This window comes from Betta splendens, chromosome 5 (assembly GCF_900634795.4).
Source record: "Betta splendens chromosome 5, fBetSpl5.4, whole genome shotgun sequence".
NCBI lineage: Eukaryota > Metazoa > Chordata > Actinopteri > Anabantiformes > Osphronemidae > Betta > Betta splendens.
Window position 1 is genome coordinate 6,064,160 of NC_040885.2, and position 20,502 is coordinate 6,084,661.

General features: G+C 46.6%; 2 protein-coding genes across 2 annotated transcripts; one reads left to right on the forward strand and one right to left on the reverse strand.

Annotated features, from left to right (window-relative positions):
* The first annotated feature begins 2,719 nt into the window (after positions 1 to 2,719).
* On the forward strand, positions 2,720 to 10,119 carry LOC114855737 (carbohydrate sulfotransferase 11-like). Its single transcript, XM_029151152.2, has 3 exons — positions 2,720 to 3,202; positions 7,240 to 7,319; positions 8,820 to 10,119. The coding sequence occupies exons 1-3, from the start codon at positions 3,109 to 3,111 to the stop codon at positions 9,663 to 9,665; spliced, it is 1,020 nt and encodes a 339-aa protein (XP_029006985.1). The 5' UTR covers positions 2,720 to 3,108; the 3' UTR covers positions 9,666 to 10,119.
* Positions 10,120 to 10,405: 286 nt separating this feature from the next.
* On the reverse strand, positions 10,406 to 20,454 carry LOC114855736 (solute carrier family 41 member 1-like). The gene is made up of 10 exons (XM_029151150.3): positions 16,430 to 20,454; positions 13,887 to 13,994; positions 13,700 to 13,771; positions 13,437 to 13,581; positions 13,214 to 13,360; positions 12,832 to 12,976; positions 12,665 to 12,744; positions 11,273 to 11,407; positions 10,854 to 11,002; positions 10,406 to 10,783 (listed from the first exon to the last, which is right to left on the reverse strand). Exons 1-10 carry the CDS (start codon positions 16,556 to 16,558, stop codon positions 10,616 to 10,618), a joined length of 1,278 nt encoding a protein of 425 aa, XP_029006983.1. The 5' UTR covers positions 16,559 to 20,454; the 3' UTR covers positions 10,406 to 10,615.
* Positions 20,455 to 20,502: the final 48 nt, after the last annotated feature.

Consider the following 20,502-nt stretch of genomic DNA (forward strand, 5'->3'; position numbering starts at 1 on the left):
TCTCTGCAGATCATCAGTTTTTGTAGTGACGAGGTTCCACATTATTAACACTAGCATGCCTGGATTTTTTTACTCCCCTCATGAACCTAAAGGGCAGTCAAAACTCTGCGAAGGTATACCTCACATCCTAACTCAGGTGTGAATTGCTCCCTTTGTTACGTAAAAGGACCACCACAGAGGGGAGCTGAGAGCTGTGGTGGTGGGAACCGACCGACTTCAACAAAACCTGTGTGAACCTCTGTTTCACTTTGCCATCTCAGAGAGACATCAACACACCTGAGGTGTTTTCTTTTGGGACATTTGTTAATAAAAAAACATGTTTACACAAATGCAAATAATAAAAGGCATGTGACCCAACCAAAAACACACACTAAATAAACATGGCAACAGAAAACCCTGGAAGCAGCGGATGAATAAGTAAAAATTAATAATACAAAGTGAGTAAAGACATTTCAATTACTTACTGCTCTTTTCAGAGCAAAAAATTATTCTTTGATCATTAGCCACTCTGGCTAAGGTGTTGTTGTTCATTTACATGCATTGAATACAAGTGGGCGCGCTCTCCTTTCTGTAACAGAAACACACAGGAGCAGACCTGCAACTTTTTTACTTTTTTTCCACAGTGAGACATACAATAATTTTTACTGACAGAGTCAGAACTCCAATGTGGCCCATTCCAGCACTTGAGAGAAGCAGCTTCATTCGCTCTGTGACTGAGCAGACTCATTTACATGCATTGAATACAAGTGGTGTGTCTCTAGCTCTAACTTGATCCGAGCCATTGTTATAGAAGATATGTTTGCACCGTTTTTGTGTTCTCTTATCTAATTGCAGACATGTATCGGTATTAATTGTTTATCGTTTTTCTCCAGGGTAAGTAATGATCTTAACAATTTCACCTCTTACTGTTAGCAACAGACCAGTAGCTGTAGAAAATAGAAAATACTTACGCCAGCCAGGGAGCTTTGTATGGTCATGTAGATACTGATGTATCTGAACGTTTGCATAGATTAATATGTTTTTGACCAGGTTTTTATGCATAAGTACCCTTTGTACATGAGTCCTTGCCTGTGTCCAGTTACTGGTCCAACCAGCCTGGTTGCTTCCTCTGGAGGGATTTGTTTGGTCCAAACCCTTTGTAAAAGTCATATTGCCCCTTCCACTCCTTTTTCCCACTTTAATGAACTATTAGTGTTATATAGTGTTAGTGAAGCAGTAAAGCTGCAGTTTGTAGAACAGGTTCATTAAATGAATGTGACTTTCCTCCTTGGGTTGTGCTGCCTTCAGTAATGACCCACTGACCCATCATTCCATTCTCCGACTGTAAACACTGACATGCTTCACATCAACTTGCTATCAGGCTGTCCCATCCTGACTCCTCCCATCAGAGTCATAACCAGATGGGCATGAAGAATGCAGGAGCAGTCAGATGTCAGGTTTAATGCTAATTAGCTAAACTATGAGCTCTGTCTTGGTTGGGTGGAACTACCAGACCCAGACGGCCTGTGGCTTCAAAATAAGGCTCACCGTCAGCCATGTGCTTCCTTCTGTTTACTGATTAATGGCACATTGTGTAGGGGCCAAACTTACAAAGTGGATCCAGTGACTAAAATTTGGTTAAGACAGATGCATTAGACTCTCTAGTGCACTCTCCCCATAATAGAGAAACGACATTTATGTCTTTAACATTAAACATAGTAATTTAGTAACAGTAACCTTTAACAAGGTATATATTAATTAATTCTCATGACTGTACAATAATATCGTGAACAGTTTTGCCCAGACGTGGCTGTTCTATTAGCGGGCTTCCGCTTTGCTTGTTTTGAGGTCGGCCTGTTCATTCTGCAGGTTTTCTGCATTTTGTTCTAGCTATGTGTGTTTATACTAACCTCACTTGTAGTCTGATGATTTGGATTTCCTAGTCTAGTTTTTATGATCCAGTAGTTTGTTTGCTATTGTGTAACCTTCTATTTTTGCACATCTTCTCCTTCTTCTATAAAAACCACCCAGAGCTGGTTGAAAATTGCACTGATTGCATTGATCAATTGCATTTTTCTTTATTAGTCCTGATTCCACATTTAGTTTTTATTGCATATATTTACTGCAAAACCTCCACTGTGATGTACTGTTGTTAAAAAATAATTAAATACTTTTTCAACATTTCTGTGTCCCATGCTTCACTGACATGACGCCACTGTTTGTGTAGTTTTAATGTATTGAACATGACTCTGTAAACTGTCCTGGCCTTTGTTTTTACCTTAAACTGGCTAAAAGGAGGAATGATAAAGTGACTCCAAAAATAAGTCATTGAAGACACAGGTTTGACGGCTACGTTAGTTAAAACAGATTCATAACCAGTAACAGATGTTTTACTATAATTAGTTAAAGAAAGAAAGCCAAAAGAAACACGTAGAGAAAAGCGGATATGTTTGGATCGTTCTTCAAAATAAAAGCCTGAGTAACTTGTCTGACGTATATTTGGTTGTCATATTTTCACTTGTGACTGTTATTCATTGCCTTGTTGTGTCGTACATACTGCTACTTAGCGCGATGCGCCGCGGCCAGAGGTTTGTTCAAATCAAATCAAATCAAATCTATTTTGTTGTAGATTAAAAACTGCTCTGTTATTGCTTGAGTTGAAAAAGGCAAAATATGATAATGTGTGTTCACCACATAATTCCACAAACAATCCTTAATAAAAATTGAAGAGCGTCTGAATACTCGTGTAACTGCGTGCCTGACGTTTTATTTTGAAGAGTCCAGCCGGAGGCGCGAGGAACAGACGGGGGGTTAAATCGCTGGCACAAGTCGTCCCATCCACTAACAGCGGCGGCCTCTGGTCGGACGCGTTCAGCGATGCGGCCTGGTCCACTGGTTCCATTGGTTCTACTGGATCCACCGGTTCCACCGCCTCCACAGCAGCGCGTCGCCTACGGTCCCGTCCGGGCTTCGCCCCTGCGGTGACTTTCGGAGCGGCCATGCCAGAATGTGCAGGCGGGTAGAGAGCGGCAGAGGTCAGCGAGGCCAGCGAGCCGGCGTCGAGCTCCCATCGGGGATCGAGTGACACAGGAGCGGCCGCTCCGCGCATGAAGCCCGGTCGCAGGCACGATGAGGAGCGGCAGGGTCATCCGGGTGGTGTTCGGCTTGAGCCTGGGATGCTTCGTTATGGTCATCTTCTACTTCAACAGCAGCCTGAGGCCAGGTGAGTCAGAGGCAGAGCATTGTCGAGGTTTTCGGACCACGTGTCCGCTGCGGAGGAGCGTTCGCCTCTTACAATGAGCTCTTTGAGGCCGAGAAGCGGAGCCGCTGCCGCTGCCGCTGCTGCTGCGGCCGCCGCCGCTGCTGTGGCCGCCGCCGCTGCCGCTGCCGCTGCTACCGCCGATGCCGCTACCGCCGCCGCTGCTGCTGCCGCTGCTGCTGCCGCCGCCGCTGCCGCTGCCGCTGCTGCTGCTACCGCCGTTGCTGCTACCGCCGCCGCTGCCGCTACCGCTGCCGCTACCGCCGCCGCTGCCGCCGCTGCTGCCGCTGCCGCAAAGCCACCACTATGATCCATTAGGATCCAGTCTGACTGAGGTCCTAGGAACACATACTGTGGAGCAGCAGTGACTGGATGACCTGTGGGTCAGACGTGGCCACTAATATCAACAGCCTTTTGTCAAATATCACGTGAAGGAAGAAATACACTTGTGTTGTTAGTTTGCTGAGAGCAGGAACTTCTGTGGTGGCGAAGTCTTGTCTGGAAGCAACAAACGCGGTGATGAAGAAAAGCAGAGTTCGATGCTGATGAGGTTGCTCTGCTGAGCATATGTTACCAGGACACACACACACACACACACACACACACACACACACACACACACACTGAGAGTCCCAGGCTGATGCTGCTGATGAGGATGATGGTGTGAGCCACCACACTGCTTGATGCCATGACATGAACGAGGCATATACCTGTTAAAACTGGCAGCTTATGCACATCAGCCTGTGTCTTACACTCATTGAGTGTTCCGTGCCGTCTATGCATAGTTCACAGCTGTGTTTTGTCCATGCAGACAGAAGCTGGGACTCATCTTTAATATTCAGCCCCATGGGTAACATGGGTATCACTACAAGGCTTGTTCAATATAACACAGCCACAACCCGGACCATGATCTGGGCCTCAGGGCGCTGATACTGTTCCCACCTCATACCTGCCTTGTCTGGGCTTGAATGGCCGACAGGAGAACCGCTTAGCATGGAGCTTCATTGCAGCTGGTTTCTGCCCTGTTTCATGCTGGTTTCTAAAAATACATGGACCTGTTTGTAACTGGATTAACACCACCACAGAGGAACATCCCGCACGGTTCTGCCTCCTAACTGTTAATGGATGCTCAGGTGTGGGGTGATGCTCTCATGACCCAGATGATGATGATAATACATTTTATTTATAAGCCTTTAAGTCCAAACACTGTACAGAGAGACAGATGGAAGTCAGTCCCAGAGTTTGGGAGCAGAGCGGCTAAAGGATCTGCTGGAGGCATAGAGGAAGGAGGATGATCTGAGGAAAACGTGGATGGGGTCCCGCTGGTATGAGGGAGCGAGGTCGGCTCGTGCCTGGGAGGCATCTGCAGTGTCTGTGTGTAACTGGAAGCCAGTAGCCTGCTGGAGGAGGGGGCTGATGTGGTGCAGTGGGGAGTTCTGGACCACTGTAGTATCCACGTTTGGCCAGTTTTACTGAGAGCATCTGCTCTGGGACCAATATCCTCCATGGATTTAGCAGGTTTTCTTTGCTCAGAGACCAACTCTCTGGGAGCAATGTGTCCAGAGCTTTAGCCTGTGCTACATTAGTGGCCTCCGAGGATCCACTCTGATGGTGAGTGTTCGGTGGGCCGATACATTATCATTATCATCATGCTCACACAGTTAATCTGATGCCTGTAAAGGTCAAGGATGGCGTGGGGGGTAGAGCGCCTGGAACGCGTGTCCTCGACGGCCACTGTCCTGCTGCTCTCTGCAGGTCACCTTGATCAGGTGTTGTCATTGACTGACCTCACTGGTCAAGGTCATCAGTGAGAGGTGGAAAGCAGCAGCGCAGCCGCCCTCGATGGCATCACTTTGACACCCCTGGCCTAGAACAATGCCCTATACTTCCAGCACTCGATAACAAGGACTAACTCAGTCAATGCCTCTCAGAATCAATAGGACCAGAACGCAAACTCTGGACAGTGTTGGTTCCACATGGAGAGGAACGACTGGACACAGCGCATTCTGACATCAGCTGCACTCGCACAATAAGCTCCAGGCCAAGTGTCCAGGACGTTCTGTTGTTGCACGGTGTAGTTAGAGCAGTTTGCCACGCAGCAATCAAATAAACCTAAGCGTAGGTTGGATGTTGGAGTAGGACAGAGCCAGTGGGCAGTAAGGCTTTGTGATCCCGGTCCACACAGATGTTGGCTGCAGGGTTGCTGGGTTGCACAAACCCAGCAGCTGCATGTGTTCCTACATCTATAAATCCATCTGACTGACATGTCGCCCACAAGCCTCTGGGTTGGACCCGTATCTCACATGTGTATTCATCAATCTGAGGCTCCGATTCTGCACTCACACCCGTTAGACACACACTTGTGGCCTAGAAGGATCAGGCTTTCCCTTGTACAGTGTGTCTGTGAAGCTGCTCTTTGGCAGAGTGGGGGATGGGCCTTTTCCCAGTGGGACCCAAACACAGAGCTCTGTTTATGGCCTTGACAGGAGGGACACACATCAGCCTTTCTGCGCTCTGCGTTTCCTCAGACCCCGGTTCTGTAGGAGCTGGAGGAATGCTGGCGAGCTGTGGGTGCAGCAGGGTTAAACCAACACATGCAGCCTGCTGTGAATGGGCCTTAGTCGGGCTGGTGAATCTGCTCAGTGGAGGAATTTGGGCTAACAGCTGAGACAGTGTTTGCTTAGAGCAGCGTTTGGTTGGTTCCATAGCTTTTCACCTTCTCCAGCTGCGTTTCATCTGCTATTTTAATTTGACTTCTATTCGTTTACCCCATTAAATATAAACTTGGCTTTGCTCACTTGGGGCACATTAATGGGTGAGTGTGTGGCCATTGGTAGGTGAAAGATGTAGAAACCCTCTGTTTGAAGGCCAAAGGTTTCCTGCAGACAAGGCTGGATCGTGTGTTGGGAGTTTGCTGTTGTATTTGTCAAACCATCCTTGTACATAGAGTTACAGCTTCAGCTGAGACCTCATAAAGTCACATGATGGAGGGACGGTGCAGGTGGAACATGTGCAGGCGTTTTCTACAATGGCCCTGAATAAGGATGGATGCTGATGGATTTATGATACACACAAAGGCACTCTGCTGAATGTTCCTAAAGGGAAAATGTCCTACCTGCATAAATCCACCTCATAACAGCGTGTACATGACACCACAGAACCACACACACTACATCACCTTAATGTGAACTAGTGGAGCCACACAGAATCAATAGGCTCACATCACAATTACAGGAAATCCTGTCAACACTCCAACATAAACGCGACGTTAAGAGATGAATTTTACCAAAGTTCACCAGAAGTTGTGCAATAAACTGAACTTTGTCACTGTTTATATAAGACATGTGGTTCTGATGACTGCGTCAGTACAAACAGCTCTGCTTGGACTGGACCTCCCCCCATCCACTCTGTCACCAGGACACGCGTGATTCTTGTTTCTTCACTCTGGTGGGCTTGACTGAAAGCGCTTGTTAGAAATGAGGAAGAAACTCGGTGACTCAGCTTCTGAAAAGTCTGGACCTTTTACTGAGCCCAGATCCTGTAGGAGACAAAGCTGCTGTGTCTGTCTGCTCCGTGTTTACGTTGAGTTCACAGCTCCTCTATGATGTCAGATAGTGAAACCTGCAGCTCAGAGCTTTGTGTAATCTGACGCTTTGAATGCATTGAAATATTTAGTGTAGTCCTCCTCAGTGTTTGCACCAGCAGCCAAACTCCTGCAGCAGATTATCAACGTCTGTGAATTACCGTGAAGCTCTGTGCTCATCATCCGACTCCTTTTGTGTTTATAGGAGTGTGTTTGAAATCCTTTAATATATGTTTGTGCTTTGGGACCATAACTGTTAACGTTCTGTTCTGTTCACTTAGGTACGTCTCGTTTAAAGTCCACTGACCTATTGCCTCATATTTTTTGAGACATTTCACTAACTTGCTGCTTGTCTTTTTTTAGCTTATGACCCATATTTGTTCATGTGAGTTATGTGACATTTGTTGTGTTTTCTCAGCCTCAGAGCCGGACAGTGACAGAAGCAGTGGGCAGAGATCGAGGAGGAGTCCGCTACAGACACTGTACGACGGGGTCCAGGTCAGTTCAGAGCTGGACGCTTCTCCACAGCATGAGCAGGCACTGGGACGGCTGTGCCACTGTGTTGTACGAGCAGTTGGAGCTGGTCTAATGTCAGTGTGTAGTTTCATTAGCTGCACAGGAGCATGAATTGAATGAAGTTTTGGCTGGCTTCAAAAGCTGGAGATGAATTCCAAAGTAAACAGCTGTCATTTATTAGCAATAATGTAAAGAGAAGAAGTTACTAATGTAATAATGCAACACATTGTCCAGTCATCATCATCTGTGGCCAAACCTCAGCTTCATTACAGTTTGGTGCTGTCTAGGCACAGACGGCGCTTCAGTGTTTTCTCCATACCCACAACATGCAGCTCATGTGTTTTATCTTGTCCTGTGCTGAATGTTGCAATGTGGTGCACAGCTTTGCTCATTTAGGAAGAGAAGGAATTAAGTTTATTTTTAACGTGGTCCATTGTGAATGAATGCAGGTCATGTGTGGTTTCAGGCAGAAGCGAGTTTCAGCTGAACACTGGTCTGGTCACACCCCAGGAGACTTGATCAGATGTCCCTCATCACTTCATTGACAAAAGTAGCTCTTTCAGCAGGTTTGCTTTATTTGCTCTGACCCTTGGAGTGATGATCAATATATGCATAGAACTGTGATCACATCCATTAAATACTGTTACTGGTTCAACAAACATTCACCAGAGAGTGAGTGTCATATGAGGCCTACCCACAGTAGTATGCTGTTTTTTCAGTAATCTATAAAAGCGGGCCCAAACCTAATCTAGCACAACCTTGGATGGCTGTGAATAGACTGGATATGGCGATTGGACCCATTTGGTGACTCTCATTGACCCCTTCACACACGATCTGACTCACAACTTGGGGTTTAGTGTTGCACAAAAGGACACTGCTGCTGTCTTCTGTGTTGATCGGTCGGCTAACTGTTGTCCGCTGGATATGTCAAAAACCAAGTGACTCACTCAGTCATTATTCATTAATTTATGTCCTGCTATGTGCAGCAGCTGTGATGTGGTTTATCCATCTTACCACAATGAAGGATATTGAGGATGATTTAGAGCGAGTGAATAATTAAGAGTAGAATTGCAGACGTGCTTGTGAGCGTAGTTTGTGTTGTGAGGTGTTTAGTCCTGTCTTAGAAGTTCTCCTTGGTTTTTCATGGGCCAAACCTTTAGTCTTGGGTAACTTGTAGCGGTTCTTCTCCTGCTAGTTCATAAAATGGCTTCATATGCTGAGATTTGTGTGATAAATGCAGCTTTTGTGGTATTCAAGCAGTTGGACGTGACACTACACCCAGAGCTTTTTGTTTTTCATTTGTTTTGTTCTCTCTAGTGTACTTTGTTGCCATTTCTCTCACTTGCTATAATACTTTTCTGTTTTTGTGTGGAGGAGCACATACTACATAACTGCTCCTAGCCACTCACAAGGAAGTTGGGCATAAAACAGAAAACAAAGCATTTTTGTGAGGTCTGATTCTTCCTATCTTTCCCTGTGTAGGTGGAAGCAGCAGTGCAAGTGATCCATCAGGGCAGACGGGAGCTATTGGAAGAAGCCTGTCGCTCCTACACTCACAAGCGCAGGGTCCTCATTCCTGAGGACTTGAAGCATGTGATCGTAGACGACCAACACGGCTTGCTGTACTGCTACGTGCCCAAAGTAGCCTGCACCAACTGGAAGCGGGTGCTCATGGTTCTCACAGGTGCCGCTGGCTCCATCCACGACCCACTGGCCATTCCAGCCAACGAGGCCCACGTCCCAGGAAACCTCCGCACGCTGTCGGAGTACTCCACCTCCCAGATTAACCAGCGCCTGCGCTCCTACCTGAAGTTCGTCTTTGTACGCGAGCCCTTCGAGCGGCTGGTGTCCGCGTACCGCAACAAATTCACCCGTAGTTACAACACAGCTTTCCATAAACGTTACGGTACGAAGATCGTTCGCCGGCACAGGCCGGACCCCCAGCCAGAGGCTCTAGAGAGGGGGAACGACGTCTCCTTTGAGGAGTTCGTGTATTACCTGGTGGACCCGGCCACCCAGCGAGAGGAACCGTTCAATGAGCACTGGGAGCGGGTGCACTCACTGTGCCACCCCTGCCTCATCCACTACGACGTGGTGGGGAAATACGAGACGCTGGAGCAGGACTCCCGCTACGTCCTGCAGCTGGCTGGGGTAGAGGACCATGTCAGTTTCCCCGCCTCGTCCAAAAGCACAAGGACTACTGGGGACATGGCTGCACAGTTCTTCCAAAACATCAGCCCTTTCTACCAGAAGAAGCTGCACAACCTCTATCGTATGGACTTCCTGCTTTTTAACTACTCTGTTCCAACCTATCTCAAGTTCACATGAGGGTGAACATTATTCACGCAGAGCCTGAATGTTTGTCTGTCTGAGTACACAACAGCACCGTAAAACATGGTGTACTGTGAGAGTTTATTTTTACAGGGAGCTTCTGTGCCTACGCAGGGAGTGATGCAGTCACTGTCTTTGAATGTGTGAAATGTCATAACTTTAGTATTTTTATATCAGGACCATCGTCTGCTGTTAAAATTTGCACAACAAATGGAATGTGTACACGAGGAGGACCGGACCTTCAAACGGTGACTGCTTCCAGATGGACGTGCCTTCAGTCACAGGCCTCACGGTGCCTCTGGCAAACCGAGCTTCTTGGGGAAAAACCTCCTTCTGCAGTAAAAGCCCAATGACAGTGTGGTTATTTATTGTTGTTGACTCCACAAAGTAAGGTGAACCAAAATAGAAATAGTTTCACTCAGTTGTTAAATCAATAAATACATTTATCCAAGACTTTTCTTTATGTGGACGACCGAGCTACAAGCTTGTCATTGTGGAAATACAATCATTGCCATGTTCAGAGGAGGTAAAGACGTTTTCAGACATGCAACACTAAAAACACTGCGAACAGAACTAGCACAAACACGCAACACCATGTGTAATGTCAGTACCTGGACCCGCTAACGCAGACATGTAGCACAACAGCTTGTGTGACGAAAAACTGATCTGACGTCAGAGTCCTGATGGCGTCTCACGGCTCCAAGGCACCAAGTACAGTAAGCCAAGTAAGTCCAACACTGATTTTGACTGATGATTCATTCAGTCTTATTCTATTGTTGCCTTGGAACAAACATTAAAGAGCGAAGGCGACAGCACCAGCGGTTCAACAGGTATTACATATATTACAATTTTGTCAGTATTGAGACACAAATTCAGCACCTCCTACATTTTAGTGTTCTTTGACCTTTGCAGTGTCCTCCAGACATTTGCATTTAGAAAACTCCACTTTAAGTGGAACGGACTAACAGAGTGAGTCTGAAGCTGACGGCCAGGAGGCCAGTCCCCAGCAGGTCACCCAGTGCGGTGAGGTAGGGGATGGAGAAGTTGTCTGGATCCAGTCCCCTTTGCCAGAGCCAGCGCACCATCAGGTCGGCCACGCAGAGCAGAATCACCACCTGGAGGACCAGGAAATGCCAGATGTGTTGGACGGAAACTGAAACCTAAAGATGACTTTGAGGTTCTGACCTGAATCAGAGCTGCAGACAGGTAACAGAGGATGAAGGTGGGTGTCAGGACAGCGTGTCCTCCCTGCAGGAGGTGGATGGTGCTCAGAAACACCAGGTGACTTGGGAGCACAAGAAGGACCAGGACTCTGGCTGATTTGGAGTTCAAATCTGGAGAAACAGAAACATGTGAACTTTACAGTGTGTTCAGTTTCAGGTAACATCTAGTAACATCCTGGTGTAGAAGGATTCAGTGTGTGGCAGAGCTTTCTGCTGCCACAAGTATTAAAAACTAACAGTATTCAGTTAAAGTCCTTTATGGTGCAAGTAAAACAATAAGGTCAAGTCTATTGAAATCGGCATGTCACGTCACACCTCTGTTGACAATATGCTGAGGTAAAGGGAACAGAGGTGCGTCTGGAAAGGATGACTGCACCCGACCTGGGGAACAGAAGGCGGCACACGGCCCAGGACAGCTTGGACTCATGTGAGAGCGACGCGCTCCAGGCTCACTCCAGTGGTGGAGGTAGGTGGACATCCTGCTGGCCTGGATGGCTGCAAGATTTCCCCCTGCGCCTGCACAGACAGGGATGTCAGACATCATGGGCCACAGACAGAAGCAGTTCTCTACCTAAAATCAACTTTGTATAAGCAAAGTATTGTTCAAGATGCTGACTCGCTGTAAAAAGCATCCTGTTTTTCTGAATGGCAGTATAGATGTTGGGCAACATTCATAACCTTCTTCCCCTGAGGCTAGATTCACAGGGAGCAGAACACACTTGCGTGGCCTGCGGAGCTCTGGGGCAAATGGATCAGTAGGGCAAAACAGGAGGTGGCTGAATCTGAATGCAAATGTTCTTCCTGTACTGGGACGGAGCCTTTGGTGGATCTGAGGCTGGCAGTGAATGCATGGTTGGCATTCTGATCAGGCCTGAGTCCATGTAAGGAGCATTGTGAGCGCTCACCACTTAGCATGCCACGTCAGGCCCTATAGGAGCATCCTCTGACTGCCTTCATGCCTCCTGATTTATGATCACTGTGAAATGGAACTCAGTCTTCTGCTCTACTTCACGTTGGGGATGTGGAGACACTAGAACGTATAAATAATGGGATTAGCTGCTGGGCGTGTGAATGCGCCAACAATTGCCACATAACTTTACTTGATAATAATGAACCTAATTATGAAGCATAAATGTCATTGTTCTGGGATTAAGACTGTTGAAATGTCATAACCCCAGATCCCAGCTCCGTGGAGACTTCAGGAAAACATCATTTCTTTGCCCAGTCATGTGGGACAATGCTGATAATTAGTTCAGCTGCAAAAAGGAAAAGTCAGCACAGTTTTAGGCCAAAGTTCATCACTGCTGTGACTGATCCCCATCACCTGTTCTACAGGTCTGAAATCTCATAAAACATTTTCATATAATTAAAGCCAGCTGACACTTCAGAGCCAGAGAACACTTTCCTGAGACACTGCAGCAGACTTCTTTTTAACCTAAAATGTGAAATGGATGCAGTAACTCAACCCTAAATTAATAACAATGGTCTTAGTTAAGTTAGGGATGAATTGTTGTGTCTTCAAGTTCCATATAACAAGATTGAAACTGGCTGTGAAGATCAACACAGTGAAATCATCTGTTTACAGATGCTCCATAAGAGATATGGAGATATGGTACCTCTTTAGTATTTAATAGTATATAACATATAATATCATATAGTCTTCATTGCATATAGAGTACATTACATATAATGTAGAATTTTATAGCATTAATACATTTTTTCTTTCTGAGACATTGTCACTATTAGCGTGATTTTAATTCATTTTTTACTCACCATTAATGACTGGAGTGAATGCTGCCATACCCTGAAAGTCTGGATTGCTCACTGTTTTATCCAAGATCAGACCCCCAATACTGTGAGAAGGACAGTATACAATGCACCAGTCAAAGTCAGCCGCTGTAGATGCTCCACTAACATCTTTGGACTCTGGGTCCACTCACCTGCTGATGGCCATGGCTAAAATTACAGGTTGCCAGCCGGACTTCAGGACTTCTCTGGTTGGGGGAAAGTGATGGGCAACAACTACCCATGCTGGTATGAGGAGCAGAAAACAGGCGCACACCACAGGAGGCAATACCCACATGTCTGAGGAGCAGCACAGAGTAGGACATGATACACCCGCATCAGAGCTGAGGAAAGCAGCCAAGGCGTCTCAGAGACTCGCTAGCGTGTGGGGTTGTGCTGCCCTCTTCTGGCTAAAATACCGTTGGGGCTGTGGTGTGATCTGATCCTCTGCTTTGTGTTTTATCTGTTTGGTTCCGTGTCACAGAGGCAGACAAACAGTGTGACGGTACCTTGCCAATGAACTGTGTAACCTCTGACCTCTGTAACAAAAGAAGAAGCGGCTCACACAAGCAAGCACAGACAGAGTGAGGAGGTCTCCGAGGCTGGCGGCGATGGGGGCGGCCACGTTGTCGGGGTTAATGCCCACTTTCCTGGAGCCCACGATCACAGCAACCATCACCAGACCTGAGGAGGCACAAAGACGAAGCCCTGACATCCAGCTCGACGCCAGCGGCCGCTGCGGTCTGTGTCTCTGTCTGACCTAGAGACAGTGCGGCGATGAAGGCAGTGGTGACGCTGCTGGCGCACAGGGCGGCGCCATGGACCACATCCAGCCTCCCTCTGGTCACAGCGCCCAGCGCCACTGCTGCAACCGCTGCCAAGAAGCCCACAGCGGTGGCCTGGGCCTGCGGCAGGACACAAACGCAGTAGTTCAAGACAGCAGTACCACTAAACACTGGAGTTCCACCCATTCAGGAGGATGTCCTAATGTCAGCACGCACTGGACCAGTGAGCTCCTGTTACCTGAATGAGGGCCAGATTGCACAGCAGCATCCTCCACTGCCGCTCAGCCTCATCCAGCTGCCCCGTGTTGGCCTGGAAACATAGACAGGTCGGCTGCTCACACCCTGTTTGCACCTCCAATATGAAGCTGAGCTGCACCAGCAGACCCGTCTCCAGTGAAGGTAAGTGAGTGAATATGTGCACTCACTGCTGTGGAAAGTCTAGATGCCAGCGTCATCTCCAGATTTCCCTTCAGTCCCACCAGAGCTGGCACCAGGATGAACACCTCTGAGAGCTCCTCGAACACCTGCCAGTGCTGAAAATGTGCCAGAAAGCTGCTGCTTCAGTCAACAGTGTTCAGAAACATTAGCAATGAAAAGAAAAAATAGGACAAACGACCTCGTGGTGCCAAATTTAGTCATCCATAATAATAAGAAACAAACATAATTGTGTGGTTTCCATTTGACTTTTCATTGAGGCGAGGTTGCCAGCACCTTCATTCTTCATGAACAGAACCTGAGGCTTGACTTAACAGCAGAAGAAAAAATCACATCAGCATCCGGACCCAGCTCCAAGCAAACATCTGGCTCACGCACAGTCACAGACATGGCTGCGTTTCATACTGGCACCAAATCCATGACCGTCCGAGACCAATGATCCATGATCCGTGTGAAGCTGCCCAGCTCCAGAGCCAGATGGGTCCCATCAGTGCCGACCCCGCTTCATGTGTGTTGTGTAATATCCCAGACTCTGTGTGGAGTGAGTCTAACTCAAGAGGTTCTGATCCGTATATTGGAGGAACAAAAACATCTATATTTAAATATTCCTAAGTTGAGTTGTCATCATTTGGCTCCAGACGCCTTCAAGCTCAGGATTCCTTGTCCACACACACACACACACACACACACACACACACACACACACACACACACACACACACACACACACACACACACACACACACACACACACACACTCTTCATGCCTCAGTCTTCAGGAGCCGCGCGGCTGAGGTGGTGCGTTGGAAGCTCGGTCTCTCTCTGGGCCTGAAGAAGTTCCAGGTCCTGTGGGAGAAGGATTCCCAGAACACCAGCAGCTTCTTCTTCTTCTCCTCCCTCCTGTGCTGCTGCTCCTTCTGCCTCCATACCTCCCTCTCTTTCTCCTCCCCACTGTGACCACACTGCAGACCCTGCATCTCGCTGTGAGTTGGGGGCAGTGGAACCAGAGATGCACAAAGACGTTCCTGTGAAGGTTCCCTCTGCTTCCACACGGGTACAAGTTGTGTAAAGTCGTGACAAAGACCAGTGCGTGTGTGTGTGTGTGCGCGCGCGTGCACGCGTGCGTGCGTGCGTGCGTGCGTGCGTGTGTGTTTGTGCGTGTGTGACTGATCAGCAGAGGTCCGTGTATTAGATCCTTGTCTCCTTCTTAGTCCTGCTTGCTTCTGAGCTCTATTCAGAGGATGCTGCAGTTGTGTCGTCTTTGTGTCCGATCGCTCCTCCCTTGTGTGCGCCTCGGCATCATTGCAGCTCAGTGACGCACTGTGAGCAGCAGCAGGTGCTGGACCTGTCAGCAACACGTGGTGCTGCTGGTGTAAGGGACACAGTCTCCACTCATGCATTGGTTCACTACTTTGCCTTTTCTGTCATTCTTATGACTATATCATGAGATGTCAGTTTCCTGCGTATGTCCTCCCTTCCTGTTCACTTACAGAAACATACTGGAATGTTGAGTGAGACAGTGACTCAGCAGAAAAGTGTCCTTGAAACATGGCCTTGCTCTGCAGCTCCCCCTGTGGATGGCGGCAGTAGCTGTTGGTGTTTGTCGTGTCCATATGTCTAGAAAATGCATGAATCTTTTCAGCATCAGCGCCACAGCTGATTCTTTACTGTAGTGCTTCTATTGAATTCTGTCACATGTCTCAGTGTTTAGCTCATGACCTGCCTCACAGCTGGCACAGGCCCCAGAAGCCTGTCCAATAGGAACAGTATGCATAAATCTGACATTAAAGCCATGTGAATAAAACGTGTCCTATATCATATATGGTGTTAGGATAATTCACCTCCAGTGTACCAATATGTGGTTGTAGAGTGAGTGTACATGTACTATGGTTCAGCTTCTCTCTGTCCTCATACACTGTATTCAAATGAACGCTCTCATTCTGTTTAACAGATTCTTCCATATGACCACGGACCTCAGAAGTTAAAACCTGCTTGTCTGACAATGTTCACGACAGGTTTCAGCTACAAACCAGACGTGGCTAGAGTTTAGTCACCATACAGTCACAGTGCTGTGTTTACTGATGTGCACAGCGTCTGTGTCAGGACGACCCAGCAGGTCGTTGCGATCTGGTCATGCACGTCAGACAGCATTTCTGCATATCTGAGAGCGAGCAGATCTGAATGTGTTGATGGAATTACAGGACACACACACACACACACACACACACACACACACACACACACACACACACACACACACACACACACACACACACACACACACACACACACACACACACACACACACACACACATAAAATAATATTATACAAAAAATACAGTTTTATTAAAAGAAAAAAGTTGAAAAAACAAAAACTAGAAAAATTATAATAATATATAATTATATATATATATATATATATATATATATATATATATATATATATATATATATATATATATATATATATATATATATATATATATACATACATCATTTTCATTTTCCATCACCAGCCAGTGCAGAACTGACCTGTAGCTGGTCCAGCAACATTCCAGCCATCACCATTCCCAGTCCAGCCAGCAGGTATGAAGGCAGCACCTGGAGGAGGATCATCCAGGATGACTCCGTGGAGGAGTGGTGGACCTTTTTCTCCCCCATCTTAGCAGGATCAGGTTTTCTGTCTGGTCTGCATAGTTGCCTTCTGTGCCCTTTCAAAACAAAGTGCTGCCAATCAGAGCAGCACACGACTGTTTGTCCTTGGGCCTGTGGGCTCAGTGCTGTCCCAAGCACTTCAATGTGTGACGACACATACTTGTCAAATAAAATCCCATTTCCAAAGTGAGTTTTGATACAGAATGCAGAGATTAGCAAATCATGCGAACATCTCAAATCTTATGCATACATAAAATTCGAACAGGTCTAATAACAATAAGTCACTGGTATGTCCCAGCAATTAATTTCTAATGCTGCAGCAGAGTTCCCCTAGAGAAAGTAAGATAAGGACACCTGCTGGTGGAATGAGGAAGTACAGGACCACGTCCAGAGGAAGAGGAAGGGAAAGGAAGTGTCTAACCTGCTACACAGGTTAGACGTTTCTGTGCGTTTCTCTCTCTCCACCCCAGCCCGTCAAGGCAGATGGCCGCCCGCATTCAACCTGCTTCTGCTGGAGGCAGTTTTTCCTTTCTACTGTTGCTGTCAAACTGTGATTAATTACAATTAAAGGCTTGTTGTATGTGGGATTTGTTGGTGTCATGAATCTGGACTTTTAGTCGTTGCATTATGCAATTTCCGGTATTATTTTGTCAACTTCCTGTTTAGTTCTTGTCTCGCCTTAGATGTTCCCGCTTGTTTAGCTGATCATGTGATGTACCAGCTGTGTTTTATCAGTGAATAACCTTGTCATACTTTATATACGCGAGTACGCACCCTCACGCCTTTGCCAAATTGTTGTGTTCACACCACTTTCCAGCATTCTTGTATCTTGTTCTTTTGTTCCTGTTTGTTTAGTCCCTGTCGGTCCCTGTGCCTTGGAATTACTGTGTCTGAACCTTTGGCTGTCATTTTGGACCGGACATTATTAAAGACTTGTTTTAGCTAGTCCTGCCTCCAAAGCTGCATTTGGGTCCTTCCTGACAGTTGGGTTTAGTTATGTGAGGTCTTAAATTTTACCTTGGAAAGTGCCTTAAAATAACTTTGTTGTGATTTGGCGCTATATAAATAATATAAATAATGAATTTAAATTTTGTGGAGGAGGAAATTGTGTTCTGCTGGAATAAGGGGGACATGCAGAACTGAAAATACAGAGAAATAAAGCCACACAATAAAGCTTGGGGAAAAGTACTGGGAGCCAGGCTTAGGAAGAGTGGGGGCTTGTGAGCAGCAGCATGGTTTTATGCCCTAAAAGAGAATAACTGACGCCATTTTGCTTTGAGAATGTTGAAGGTACAGAGAGGGTCAGAAGGAGCTGCATTGTGTCTTGGTGGAATAAGAGAAGACGTATGACAGGGTGGAGGGAGGAGCTGTGGTTCTGGATGAGGTTGTCGGGAGTGGTAGAGAAGTCAGAGTGGTCCAGGATGTAGGGGAGGAGTATGATGGTGGTGAGATGTGCTGTAGGTCGGACAGAGGAGTACAAGGTGGAGGTGGGACCACACCAGGTATCAGCTTTGAGTCCCTTCTTCTTTGCTGTGCTGATGGACAGACTGACAGAACAGCTGGAGAGGCGAGTGCAGGCGGGTTGGAGTGGGTGGAGGAAAGTGTCAGGAGTGTTGTGTAACAGAAGAAGTCAGAAAGAATGAAAGGAAAGGTGTAAAGACAGTGGTGAGAGCAGCTCTGTTCTGTGGGTTAGAGACGGTAGCAGTGAGGAAGAGATGGAGGCAGAGATGAAGATGCTGAGCTTCTCTTTAGCACTGATGAGGTTGGACAGGATTAGAAAGGAGCACATCAGAGGGACGGCTCAAGGTCAGAGAGGCCAGACTGACATGTTTGGACATGTGCAGAGGAGAGATAGTGAATATATTGGCAGAAGGATGTTGGAGGTGGAGCTGCTGCGCAAGAGGACAAGAGGACGATGCATTCATTGAGTCACAACCTGTATTTCCTGATGTGCACAGCGTACCTGATCTGTGTCAGGGTGATCCAGCAGGTCGCTGCGATCTGCTCACACACAGCACAGCAGCTCCCCACTCCAACGGCCTCGCTCCCACCCTTCATTATACAGCCAGCGGCTGGACTGGGGCAACACCAGTGGCCATCATTACATGTGCCCAGAGACAGAAAGGACAGCATGCTGCATTTTACCTAAGCAAACCCAAATCTCTAGTTTAATCATGGAGAAGAGGCAAATGGAAGCAGACTTTCTACACTGTTCTATATTTTTAAACCATCATATCAACCTAAGGAGAAGTGAGTGGACTGGATTACTAATATGTAACACACAGCAAGTCCGCCGCTGCTCCAGACTCTAGGTTCTTATTCCAATAGTCATTTGAATGGAACAGAAAGAATATTAGAAACAAGACTTTAGTCACTTGGCAGCAATTTTCAGTGTTACCATCTGGCTGGGTTTTCATTAAGAGTCTTCTTCCATTTCCAAATTTAAATTTGTGTCAGGCTCCATTCCTCCATTATTAAACTCTAAACAAAGTTAAAAACCATCATATAAAGTGTTACTATCACAATCACTCTGACTTATTTCAAACCTCTCATATGAGGCAGGCATTGTGTTCAGAATGAAACGTTTTATGCTTAAAAAGAGATAAACCTCAGGTGACCTCGATTTTAGAATAAATGGGTCCACACAGGAGTGTGTGTGACCGCTGGGCTTTTTATCAAGTCTGGTGACCTGCACAGGGTGAATAATCTGTTCCCACTGGTTTCAGCAAACAGACTTAGGCTTGACCCCATTCTTCTGGAACTTACAGCTTACAGGGAGGCATCAACTGCTGCATTGTGACTGGCACCACAGACCTTTGGCTCCAGGTTGCAGGACATTCATTTTAAACCTGATATCTGAAGAACCCAATCACAGTTAAGGAGGCCACACTCACCCACTGGTTGCTCATTACAAGCACACTGACTGTGAGCCAAATGTTACCACACCTGCTATAGACCTGAACTAACAAGCAGTAAAAAAACCCACACTGGCAGACATTCAAAAAGATGGACTGGAAGCGCTTCGTGCTGTTGTGACAGATGTGGGGCAGTAGATGGCGTCACTTATCAAAACTAAATGTTTGATTTCATATGTTTGCTTCCATCTCTGGAATTATTATCATTCAATGAAAGTGTTATTAACTAAATGCACATTAGTAGTAAGTTACTTGTAAATACAACATTATGTAATAATGCCGTATTTCCCACAAACTTCAGAGCTTCAGGTTCTACTGAGGAACCTTGGTGTCGTATTTGACCAACATCTCTCCTACATCAAATCTTAAATCTCTAGGACCTCCTTCTTCTATCTCAGGAAAACCACTAAAACAACGAGCCTCCTTTGTCAGAGTGATGCTGAAACATGACTCCATCATTAGTTCCCTCCACTGCACTCCCTACGCACAGTTTGTCCAGTGGCTCTTGTTGCAGCCAGAGTCTGACTGGACTCATGACGAGAGGTCACATTTCTCCCACATCAGCTTCTCTGTCCTGGAAAATCTAGGCGAGAATTCACACTTTATGTTAAATTGTTTGTGGGATTTGTTCGTATCCTGTAGGTTTCTGTAAGGCCTTGAACCTATGTTTTTTGTTTGGTGCCATCTAAACAAAAAGGAATTGAATTGGATGTTTTCATGGTTTATCCTGAAATAAATGACTAGTGTTTCTTTAATGTAAAAATGATCCGAAGCCTATATTTGGGCAGGAAAGCCCAAACACGTATAAACCTAAACTTGACTCCAGCCGGCAGATGTTCAGCGTGCACATCCAGCCAGAGGTCCAGGACAGCCCCTGTTCGTCCCAAGCGCTTCCTCAGCTTTTATGCTGAGTTGTAGTGTGTCCCTCCACCAGAGCCAGGACAGAGGTTGTGATTCACATCGGAGGCTTGCTTCTCATGCTCATCCTCATCCATTCTCATGTCACTGAGCAGCATGGGAATTATTTACCAGCTA

Excerpts from the sequence above, each read along its gene's own strand:
- LOC114855737 (XM_029151152.2), top strand. The coding sequence starts at position 3,109 with ATGAGGAGCGGCAGGGTCATCCGGGTGGTGTTCGGCTTGAGCCTGGGA. Across the intron at positions 3,203-7,239 it reads CAACAGCAGCCTGAGGCCAG|CCTCAGAGCCGGACAGTGAC; the intron begins GTGAGTCAGAGG and ends GTGTTTTCTCAG. Across the intron at positions 7,320-8,819 it reads CACTGTACGACGGGGTCCAG|GTGGAAGCAGCAGTGCAAGT; the intron begins GTCAGTTCAGAG and ends TTCCCTGTGTAG.
- LOC114855736 (XM_029151150.3), bottom strand. The coding sequence starts at position 16,558 with ATGGGGGAGAAAAAGGTCCACCACTCCTCCACGGAGTCATCCTGGATG. Across the intron at positions 11,003-11,272 it reads TGCCGCCTTCTGTTCCCCAG|ATTTGAACTCCAAATCAGCC; the intron begins GTCGGGTGCAGT and ends CTGTTTCTCCAG. Across the intron at positions 10,784-10,853 it reads TGTCTGCAGCTCTGATTCAG|GTGGTGATTCTGCTCTGCGT; the intron begins GTCAGAACCTCA and ends CTGGTCCTCCAG.